The 10,476-nt window shown below is 45.8% G+C and overlaps 4 protein-coding genes across 7 annotated transcripts; 2 read left to right on the top strand and 2 right to left on the bottom strand.

Moving 5' to 3' along the window:
- Nucleotides 1-69: 69 nt before the first annotated feature.
- LOC120450771 (transmembrane protein 179) lies at nt 70-1,459 on the bottom strand. The gene is made up of 4 exons (XM_039633927.2): nt 1,269-1,459; nt 1,060-1,203; nt 749-992; nt 70-532 (listed from the first exon to the last, which is right to left on the bottom strand). Exons 1-4 carry the CDS (start codon nt 1,376-1,378, stop codon nt 329-331), a joined length of 702 nt encoding a protein of 233 aa, XP_039489861.1. The 5' UTR covers nt 1,379-1,459; the 3' UTR covers nt 70-328.
- A 49-nt stretch (nt 1,460-1,508) lies between these two features.
- Nucleotides 1,509-3,593, top strand: LOC120450770 (uncharacterized protein CG5902). 3 transcript variants are annotated; one of them, XM_039633923.1, is made up of 3 exons: nt 1,509-1,608; nt 1,925-2,103; nt 2,159-3,593. In XM_039633923.1, the coding sequence occupies exon 3, from the start codon at nt 2,325-2,327 to the stop codon at nt 3,054-3,056; it is 732 nt and encodes a 243-aa protein (XP_039489857.1). In that variant the 5' UTR covers nt 1,509-1,608; nt 1,925-2,103; nt 2,159-2,324; the 3' UTR covers nt 3,057-3,593. The 3 variants fall into 3 exon arrangements, with proteins under 3 accessions (XP_039489857.1, XP_043862210.1, XP_039489859.1); XM_044006275.1 differs by lacking the exon at nt 1,509-1,608 and adding an exon at nt 1,821-1,839 and having other exon boundaries at nt 2,162-3,593; XM_039633925.1 differs by lacking the exon at nt 1,509-1,608 and adding an exon at nt 1,822-1,839.
- LOC120450769 (protein UBASH3A homolog) lies at nt 3,412-7,832 on the bottom strand. Of its 2 annotated transcripts, XM_039633921.2 has the most exons (8): nt 7,587-7,832; nt 7,201-7,441; nt 6,950-7,145; nt 6,665-6,766; nt 5,964-6,133; nt 5,593-5,905; nt 4,620-5,501; nt 3,412-4,559 (listed from the first exon to the last, which is right to left on the bottom strand). In XM_039633921.2, the coding sequence occupies exons 1-8, from the start codon at nt 7,697-7,699 to the stop codon at nt 4,321-4,323; spliced, it is 2,256 nt and encodes a 751-aa protein (XP_039489855.1). In that variant the 5' UTR covers nt 7,700-7,832; the 3' UTR covers nt 3,412-4,320. The 2 variants fall into 2 exon arrangements, with proteins under 2 accessions (XP_039489855.1, XP_039489856.1); XM_039633922.2 differs by lacking the exon at nt 6,665-6,766.
- A 60-nt stretch (nt 7,833-7,892) lies between these two features.
- Nucleotides 7,893-10,368, top strand: LOC120450772 (ras-related protein Rab-7a). The gene is made up of 4 exons (XM_039633928.1): nt 7,893-8,042; nt 8,851-9,086; nt 9,151-9,507; nt 9,569-10,368. The coding sequence occupies exons 2-4, from the start codon at nt 8,907-8,909 to the stop codon at nt 9,653-9,655; spliced, it is 624 nt and encodes a 207-aa protein (XP_039489862.1). The 5' UTR covers nt 7,893-8,042; nt 8,851-8,906; the 3' UTR covers nt 9,656-10,368.
- The last annotated feature ends 108 nt before the right edge of the window (nt 10,369-10,476 follow it).

The following is a 10,476-nucleotide window of genomic DNA, read 5'->3' as shown; positions in this document are numbered from 1 at the left end:
CAATGGGGGGAGGTGCCAAAACGTAAGTACTTACCCGGAAGTAGTTATCTAAATAAACGCTCTCAGTAATAATAATTTGGTTTTACTATATTTGTAACATGGAATATTCAATTAAATACATATATATTTACAGTATATCACGTAAATTGGCTTAAAACATAGAGCTAATATCATTAGTTTGTTTCGAGCTACACTACAAAGATAATGTGTGTTGCCGGCTGTCTGCCTCAATGATAAGGACGAGGACCAAATGACATACAATGATTATAACGCACGTGATGAGAAATACGTAGAGAATTACAAACTGCTGGCTGGTCACAAACGTCAACTATTTGTTCTGTTCCGAGTCAGATGAGCCGTTCGAAACGATCGGCGGGGTTGACCTGCCGTCGTACTGCTGTTGATTCACCAACCTCTGGCGCTCCAAGTACATGGATACCTTGATGTTGCGCACCTGGTGGTTGTCAATGAGTTTCAGTAGGGCGATGACGCCGATGCCAACGGAAATTGCGAATGAGCCCCATGCACCGAACTGTAAAGAAATCAGGAAAAGTGGTTTAAAGAGTTAATTAACTTAATTCCCTAAGCACAGCTGAATCTTTAGTTTTACATGCAATTCAAAATCCTAAGATATTACGTATACGTAATTAAACGATTTGATTTTGCAAGTCAAATTTGCACTCAGAAGTGCTTAAGATAGCTTTAAAACAGATAAGTTTGTTGTATTTGGTTTTATGTGCCATCTTACCTGAGTGGTTCCCATTTCAATGTAAAATCCGGAGGTGTTAATTTTCTCCGTGTCGCCGTGGATAATGTTCTGACCAGCGGAAATGGCACAGGATGGGAATCTCTCGGTCATGCCATCGCACCAGACAATGAAGCCCAGGGTAATGAAAATAGCCGACAAAATGGACATGGCCAGCATCCAAATGCCCAGAACAACGTCAACGAACAGAGCTATAAACGAGGCCTCCTCCTTCATGCGGGCGTATCTATTTGGCAAAGGAAATTCGCTTTTTAGATATCAAAATAGTCGAGTAATACCCACAAGATACATACCTGTATATCTGCACCACCGAAATAATGAGCAGAAAGATCCCGGTAATCAGGGGAAAGTTGCAGAAACCATTGGATGCCCACTGGACATCGAACATGCCGTCCTCCTCCCGCCATTTGCCAGTTGTGAAGAGCAGGCAGTGACCACTGCCAAAATAAAAATAAAGATATTTAATAATTTACACGGAACAAAAGGGGAACTGCGCACTTACCAGAATTGGTCCAGGTTTATAAACAATGGCACGACGATGCACAGAGACAGGATAAACAGGATGACATGGCCAGCGATCTGGCTTAGCTGCAGCACATTGGCCAGAGCCATTTTGCTTTTGATTTAAACAAAAACAAATGAAAATCAACAATATGCAGACAAATACGGCAATGCACTATTGGTGTTATCGATAAGCAGTGTTGTACAGCGCGCAGGAGTTACCTGCATTGGTATGCGCTATTATCGATATATACACCTAGGGGGCCTCATTCTCGTTGAGCCATCTCTAGTTCGCAACTGAACTCGTAAAAAAGTGTAATATTTGTTTACATTGAAAAAAGGTAAAATGTTGTTCTTGCTGGGTACTTGCAGTGCTCCCTGGCTCCTAGATAAGCCAGCCAAGACAAAGGGCCGTGTGCATGTGTGGGACGTAGCCCTTAAGCAGTGCGGGGGGTGGGGGGAACAGCCAGGGCGAACAAAGAGCAATTAATGCGATAGGAGAAGGGGGGCTTTCTCCTCCAATTTTCCCCACTTCCCCGAATTTTCCAATAGAGGCTGTTGTGAAACCTAAGGTGAAGATCGCTCGGCCAAATGAACATGGAAATCCACTCAAGAGCACCCTCCTCTATTGTCAATCTCCCACACGATCCTTTGCAGACGCAGAAGCGGACCAGCGGACGCAATTCAATGAGGTGCTTATGAGCTAACTAGCAGCAGGACGGCAGCCAAGGAACACGGAGACGAGGTCTGGATCAGCGAGCAGGGAGCCAGGAATCACAGGCTAGAGGTCAGCGCAGACCGGTGGACAGCAGGTGACCTAGTTTACGCAGTAGCAGGTGAGTCAAGGCCTTGCGTTTCCAGCCCAGCACTAAACACCACAACGATTTTCAGAAGAAGATTAGAGGACTGGCGGCGGCGTTTCTGTGGCAACTCCTACTGGGGCTGTTCTGTTGTGTTAATTGAACTTAGAGCACCAACGTGCACTGCCATTAGTTGTAACCTTAATATACCTACCTAACGTAATTAGTGTAATACTTCTGACACGGAGCAGAGCAGCATGTCCAACTCCCATTACAACAACTACCAGCAGCAGCAGCCGCACTCCAGCAACGGGGATCCGGAATACCAGCACCAGCAGATGGTGCACCAGCCGCAACGGTTCTCCAACGGCCATGGCATGAAGAGCGTCGCGGTGCCCGACATGTGCCTCTTCTGCTTCGAGGTGCTTGACTGTGAGCTGAACAATGTCGATGGTCCGTCGGTGCCGGTATTCAGCAACGACGCCTACCCACTCTTTGTCACCTGGAAGATTGGGCGCGACAAGAGGCTGCGTGGCTGCATTGGTACTTTTAGTGCAATGGAACTGCACCATGGTCTGCGGGAGTACGCCTTGACCAGCGCCTTTAAGGACTCCAGATTTGCCCCTATCTCTAGGGATGAGTTGCCCCGGCTTACCGTCTCGGTCTCGATCCTGCAGAACTTTGAGGAGGCTCAGGGCCACCTGGACTGGCAGCTAGGCGTCCATGGCATCCGCATCGAGTTCCTCACGGAACGCGGCTGCAAGCGCACGGCCACCTATTTGCCGCAGGTGGCCACCGAACAGGGCTGGGACCAGCTGCAGACCATTGATTCACTTCTACGGAAGGGCGGCTATCGTGCTGCAATAACTTCGGAGACAAGGAAGTCCATCAAGCTTACGCGCTACCGTTCGCAGGAGATTCAGATGCACTACAAGGAGTACCGCGAGTACCAGGAGCGTCGCGCCCAGTTCGGCAAGGTGCAGTGCTAACAATTGGACAGGACGGCGGCGAGGCGATGATCCTGGCTGAGGGCAGGCCTAATGGCCGTCGTCCTCTTGCTGCTGCTAGCTTTTCAGTTCGGCCCAGCTTGGCGGCTGCTCGCTTAATCCGAGTTATGAGTTAATACATCTCCAGCAACAATTTTAAGCCCTCAAAAGTTCTCCAAAAAACGCGCATGAGATGAGCGCCTTTTACTAAATATACCATTTAATGCTTCAAATACTTAAGCGGCAGATCCGTAAGCAATTTCGAATGAGATAAGAAGAAAAGTTTTTAAACGCTATGTTGAAACCCTTGGTTTCTCTTTAAATCAAACACACACAAACTAAAACAAACAAAAGCATATACATATATGGGGATATATATTACCGAATCAATACAATACAAAATGCAGATATATAATTCAAGTAAAATGTTCAGCAATTATATTATAGATTTAACAACTAAACCAATTACATTACTAATTCTAATTCTATGCGCATTAAATAAAGGTCGACCCCTTCCGAGTCGCACAAGACAATGCAAAATATCGTCCGTCTTTCCTCTTGGGGATCGTGGAAGCGAAATGGAGTTCACACCTCAATGTTTTGGCATTACTCGTACACGTGTTCAATGTATACTGTTTATTGTTCCATTATGTTGTGCGTTGTTACATGGTTTTGTACTTCTAAATCTAGTCGATAATATCGATATATGTTTGGGCTTTACGTACGGAGTAGTCTCAACAAGTTGCTAAGACAAGTCTGCCTCTTGGTTAAATGGCTACAAAAGAACTGCGTTACGCAGCAAGGCTAATCAAATGATCTAACAACTAAGCTAGTAACAGGGCAAGTTAATCTATAGCTAAAGCGGCGAGCTAGCGCTCAATTAGTATAATTACTGGCATACGGTATAAATGTATATATTCAATATATAGTCAATAGATCGCATTGATTGCAATAAAGTATGAGTTCGTCGCGCTGGCTTCTCAACAAGCAGGGCAATTATAACAGATGGATTGTTTATACACCGCAGCAAAATCGCATTCCATTGCTTTGCATCGTAAGTGTACATCTAAATTACTTTCAATTTGTATGGCAGTACAATCAACTTAATGCGGCGCCAATTTCTAAACAGTAAATCAATACGGATTTCAAAAAGCTAAGCAAACAAAAAATTTACGTATAGTTCCTTCAGCGTGTGATTCACCGCCAGGTCCATTCCAATCGAGTCTCAGTCTCAATGCTTGCACAGAAACTGCTCTAAGCACTGGCACTAGGTGGCCGACAAGGCGTTCCACTCAAACCGCGGATTCTTCGAGTGCGTCACCGGCAGACATTCGGGTTCAACCAGCTTCCAGACGCCGTCCACCTGTTCCACCGTTGCCAGGCTGCAGTAGGGTATCTTGTGGATGACTTGGCGCAATTCGTTCGTGCTGCGCGGAACTCCACCGGTCAGTTGCCGGGAACAAGTGTCCAGTGTGGTGGCATGGGCCACAACCAAAATATTTCCAGCTAGATTTGAAAAAAGTGTGCATTAGATTATTTTTCAATACCACATTTTGATAAATTTACTTGTCTGCTCCAAAAGCTGCAGAATAACGTCATGGTTACGTTCATAAAACTGCTCGGTCGACTCCTTTAGGCGAGCAGTTAGCTCAGACGATGGCTGCACCGGCTCATAATCCAGATCAACCTCGTACTTGGCCTCGGTCAGCTCGCTCTTTGTCAGCCAGTCGGGTACACCACTCGGATACCAAGCCATCCACTCAAACAGACCCGGCTCCAGCTTGATTTTCTGCTTGCCCGTGAGCTTCAGCCCCTCCAGTGCACTGGTGCATGTCTGGATGCAGCGATACGAGGGCGAACAGTAAACATGATCGATCTGCACTTGAGCCTCAAGCAAGGCCTGACCAATAAGATTGGCCTGATAGACACCCACATTGGTCAGCGGAGAGTCATTCTGCCAGCCCTCGGGACTGTTCTTCCGACGAGGCAGCGTCTTGGGCATGTTCAGATCCTTCCGCATGTAGTTTCCAAACTCATCAAAGCAGTATGGAATCCATGTGCCAAATGTGAAGTCGACTCGCTCGCCATGCCGCATAATGTAGATCTTTCTATTCTTGGCATGCGAGGCGTCAAGAGATCCAGGATGCAAGGAGTGGTCCGAGTGCACACTGAGTGTGTCATCTGGACGCGGTGGCTGTGCTGCCGGTGGTTCCACCAAGATCTCGTCCACCGCTTGCTTGGACGCGGAGGTTGAGGAAGAAGACATATTGGTCGTAATCTCGATCGTGGGCGTGTTAGGGTTGTGCTGATGGGTCAAGTTGTGGCTGTTGAGCAATTGCACGGAGGGCAGTTCCAGGCAGGGCTTCAAAGTTTGTCTCAAATACTTCTCCACGCTTTGCTCGGATTCCTCAAACGATGAGCCTTCAATGATATCGGGATGTGCGGTGTCTGTTGAGGGAGACGAAATAACAAAACATAAGTAATTATTACATGTACTAGATCCACTTATTTAAGTTCACTTATTTAAAATGCAACTTACTGTTACGTTCCTCGGGCTCTGTAGATATACTGCGTCCGTCCACAATGTCCAAATCTTCGGCGGAAGTTAAAGAAGAGGCTACGCTCTTGGAGAGCTGAACCACACGATGCAGGGTCCAGGCGTCCGATTCGGCCGTGCGTTCGGTGTAATTGACAGGCAAATGACCAGTGCTACCAGTCAACCAGGATATGCCTTCGGCCCAGCCGTCACTGGAACTGTCCACCACCTCGGTGTTCAAGTAGATGTAGTCGCCGATGCGGAGCTCCAGTTCATCCGTCTCGTGTGGGTTGTGTGGATAAACTACCTTCTGTACCTGCAAGATAAAAGATGGAATTATAACCAATCCTCGAGCGATAATAAGGAGCTCTAACTTGTTTGGTGGCGAGCCGAGGATCGCGGGAATATAGACGAAGTTCCCAATTGGAGGCGCAGCCGGCGTCTAAGGTCTCCACGAGTGCTTTCAGTGCATTAAACTGTGCCTGCGGGAACTGGTAGGCAAGCGTCAGGTGCAGGCTCTTTACGTGTGGCTCGAGTGAGATGGCTACGGGTAGTTGGAAGCTATTAGTGGCCTTTCGCTAGGCGGAACAAACGATTACTGAATGGAAACGAATGCGAATGCGGTGCTGCTTATATGCGTTTGTATCTAACACGGTGAATCGATGTTTTTGATAAGGAGTTACAGCCACTTAAAGTTATCATAGGGCAAAGCCAAACGTCATGGGTTTATCAAATTTCTGGCATGACACGTAGTGACACTAACCTTAACAGTGCTTGGTTTAAATAATAAACTAAACTATTTTTCAAGCAAATGAAGCGCGGTATAAACAAATTAATTATGTGGTTTGAAAGCGGCAAGCAAAAACATCGACATACCTTGCTATGTACAGTTCTTACTGATAAAAACAATTAACCACAATTAGCAGCGTCATGTTGAGTTTTACCAATAGGGTGAGTAGATTAGTACGTTATCTACCAGTGCAAGTAAATCATGCATAGAGTGATGGGAAAGTGTACTTTTGAGTGAATCAAATAGAGATGTTATTCAAACTAATGGCTTTTGCTAATGGCTTACATCGACTGCTGCGCGGAATGCAGCGGGTGCCCGATGAGACAGCACCGCACCAGGGAAAGCAGGCCACAATGGCGTCCAACTGCTCATAGGTATCGCTAATGACTGTGCAGCATAGCCCAGATTATCCAGATATCCGGGTATTAGTGTGCAGGAAGAGAGGAGAACAACATAACCGTGTAAGCCACTCCGAAAAATGGAAAACCATCAACCGAATCGAACAGAACGTGAGAAAGGTAAACCAAAACAACCCAAAGAGAGTGCAACCAACAGAAGGAGAGTTCGTACTTGAGTTGGACACCTCCTTGACGTACTGCAGGGCCAGTCGTTTCAGATAGTTGGCATCCTCCTCGGCCACGAAAAAGCCCATAAAGTTCTGGCTCATGTAGGGCTCCAGCTTAAGAGGACGATCCAACAAGGCGCCCGTCATGTCCACCACCTGTTTGAGCGCCTTGGACAGTTGCAGCGAGCACTCATCGGGGGCCTGCAAAGTCGATTAAGGGAATCAATAAAGTCGCTACAATTCAACTTAAGCGTACCTTAAAAAACGAGACCAGGGTTATGTGGGGCACGTAGTTGTGAGCTCCATTCCAGCCGCACATTTGGCGCGACTTGGCCCAGAACTCCTCCAGCTGCTGTAGAAACGGACCCGTGGGACAGGCATATATAATGTACTCCCTGGGGGCGCACTCGTCCAGGGTGCCATCGTTGACATGGGCCAGCAACCAATCCGAGGCAATCTGGACTCCGCGATTCCCAGTTGACGCCAGAGCTTTCTCCCTGTGTAGAGATAAGCAAAAAAAATCAATACTCTGATTCTATGAAACACAGACTCTTAGCGGGTCACTCGCACGCATAGCCTTTGTGTCTTGATGGAAGCTAGAGCGGCAGGTGACCCCCAATATACTAGGTATGGAAAACTTACGCTCTATGCCTGGGAAATCCCATTTGGAGCAATGTTTGCAGAGGAGTCAGGTGCTGCTTAGAGATGCAGATCCTCGTAGGCGTCTGGCTCTTGCGCGGCGGAAGCGTGGCCATGTCGATTATAGCCTCCTATGTAAGCCCAGGTGACCAGCGTTTAGCAGCTTTCAGTATTTCGTGGCTGTTCTATATTTTTCAGTGATAATTTCAACAAAAATAGGATACAATTCGTTAATTGGCCACAAAAAAGTGTTGGCTAATGGCAGCCTTCAATTTTGTCAATTTCTATCGATAGTTGAAACGACTGCGCCATCGATAACCCCTACTGACCAGTAGAGATGAGAGCGATTCTCCTAGCGAGACAACAACAAAATTCACTGCGTAATTAATTAAATATATTTTAGTAAAACCGAGGCGCACCACAAAGAATCAGCTCGTGGAGTAATCACTAGTGTTCAAAGTAAGTGCTGGAACAAAAGGAATAAAGTGAATAGCAAAAGCAAAGCGGCAAAAAGAGTGTTACGCAGCAGGCGAAAAGTGCATGGAAAATGCCCGTGGAGCCCCCACATCAAACATACACACGCACACACGAAAAACGTACACAACAAAGACCCACGCACACCGACGCAATTAGTGGCGTAGTTGTAATGGTGGAGTCCAAAAACAAGTTGTTCATGGTCTTAAAAAGGGGGCGGGGGAGTTTATCTCCCCTTGGAGAGTCCACTTTCGCTCTATTTTCGATTGCACCTTACTCCCCCCCTGACATCGAGGATATTGTGGAAATGGGCGTTTTCCCAGGCATTTTTCCTGGTATTCCAGACCCGCTTTTTCAGCTCGACCTCGTCTTTGTCTGTACTCAGCGCACTTTCTCCGCTGCGCCAGCAGTGATCACGCTTTATCGCCTCGATGCGGGCACCTCCCTCCCCTCGCGTCATCCTATTCACAAAGTCCAGCGATCACTGAATGCGGATTGCTCAGAATGACTCATCCGATTTGTTTATCACCAAGCACAGCGTAGCACCACCGCTCGTCAAATAGTCTGACATTACAAACATTTTACAACTGCGCCTGGCTTGCACCTTAAGCATTTGAACAGTCATATCCTGCTACTGATTACGGCTTTTCATTGCTCTTTACAAACCCCGCACAGTTCTATTTTATTAATCTTAGTAAAGAACACATTACACGCCTACACTCCTTAATCGAATTAGAGAAAACCGCAATGGTATTTTTAACACACAATCAATAACATTCTCTGTGGTTTTCAGCGTCAAATACCAAAAGAAATAACCCCGAGTAAGCCAACCCCACAAACTGCATCGAAATGTCTGGCCGTAAGAAATCCCTGCTGAAAGTCATCATTCTGGGCGACAGCAGTGTGGGCAAGACCTCGCTGATGAATCAGTATGTAAACAAACGCTTCTCCAACCAATACAAAGCCACGATCGGAGCAGATTTCTGCACGAAAGAGGTGGTGGTCAACGACCGAGTGGTCACAATGCAGGTAAGCACTGCGAACTTTCAAACACTCGATTTCATTGACTTACCTCGTGAAATTTCCATGACAGATCTGGGACACTGCTGGTCAGGAACGCTTCCAGTCGCTTGGAGTGGCCTTTTACCGCGGAGCCGACTGCTGTGTGCTTGTCTACGATGTGACGGCGCCTAACTCATTCAAGAATCTCGACTCCTGGCGCGACGAGTTCCTCATTCAGGCCAGTCCACGGGATCCCGAGCACTTCCCCTTCGTGGTGTTGGGCAACAAGGTGGATTTGGACAACCGCCAGGTGTCTACGCGTCGAGCGCAGCAGTGGTGCCAATCTAAGAACGATATACCCTACTACGAAACGTCCGCCAAGGAGGGCATCAACGTGGAAATGGCGTTTCAAGTTATAGCCAAGAATGCGCTAGAGTTGGAGGCGGAGGTAAGAAATCCTCTTTAAATGATATCTTTCATACTAAAACGATTTTTTAACTTTCGCATAGGCTGAGGTCATCAACGATTTCCCCGATCAGATCACCTTGGGCTCGCAAAACAATCGTCCTGGCAATCCCGACAACTGTCAGTGCTAATGTAACAACAACGCAAAATGGATAATTACACAATCTATATTATTAAATAATATTTCCAACATAATAATGAACATGAGAAGCAAGCAAAAACACAAAGGACGACGGAGGAAAGTGTTCTATGATTAAGTAAAACAATTTCAGCAAAACAGCATAGTAATTAATTAATTGATAGGATGCAAAGTTCAGATTCAGATCAACATCAGCAGAGTCTTAAATGGCCTCTGGCAAAGGCCTAACCAGTATACCCAATTTCCTACGACCTAAGTAACCGTTCAATGAATAAGTATGCTCTGTGTACTCTACTCGTATTTAATAATTCATGTTTCTGACCGACCGCCCGCCTATCTCCCTAGTACTATTTTTGCCATTGTATTAGTCAAATTTTGCACGCAACCGCTGCTGGCTTTTGCAACAGAACAGCAACATTGAGAATACAACATCAGAGTATCTTCTAAACAAACAAAAAATCTTGTGATTGTAAATTTAATAAATGAATAACTTTTTAAATGTAATTAACGACATAATTTCCTGCACCATCGAATTGGCAACTCTATTGTAATTGGCTGAGCTCCACAAAACTCCCTTAAGCATAACATTCGAGCGTGAATTTTGTTTAGTTATAACGTTACTCGATATATCCTATAACTATGAATAGTATTCCATGTAAAATTGCTCCTTGTTTTTGGTAATACATATATGTAAATTGCGTATAATTCGTATGTATTTTATTCCAACAATTCATTTTCTGAATTTTCATGCTCTTTGGTTTAATTTAAAGAATAAACATGAAAAATTTACAATAAAAGTAAAAATAAGCCTAA

This window comes from Drosophila santomea, chromosome 3R (assembly GCF_016746245.2).
Source record: "Drosophila santomea strain STO CAGO 1482 chromosome 3R, Prin_Dsan_1.1, whole genome shotgun sequence".
Classification (NCBI taxonomy): domain Eukaryota; kingdom Metazoa; phylum Arthropoda; class Insecta; order Diptera; family Drosophilidae; genus Drosophila; species Drosophila santomea.
The sequence above is the reverse complement of the archived record's forward strand: the minus strand, read 5'-3'. Positions and strand labels throughout refer to the sequence as shown.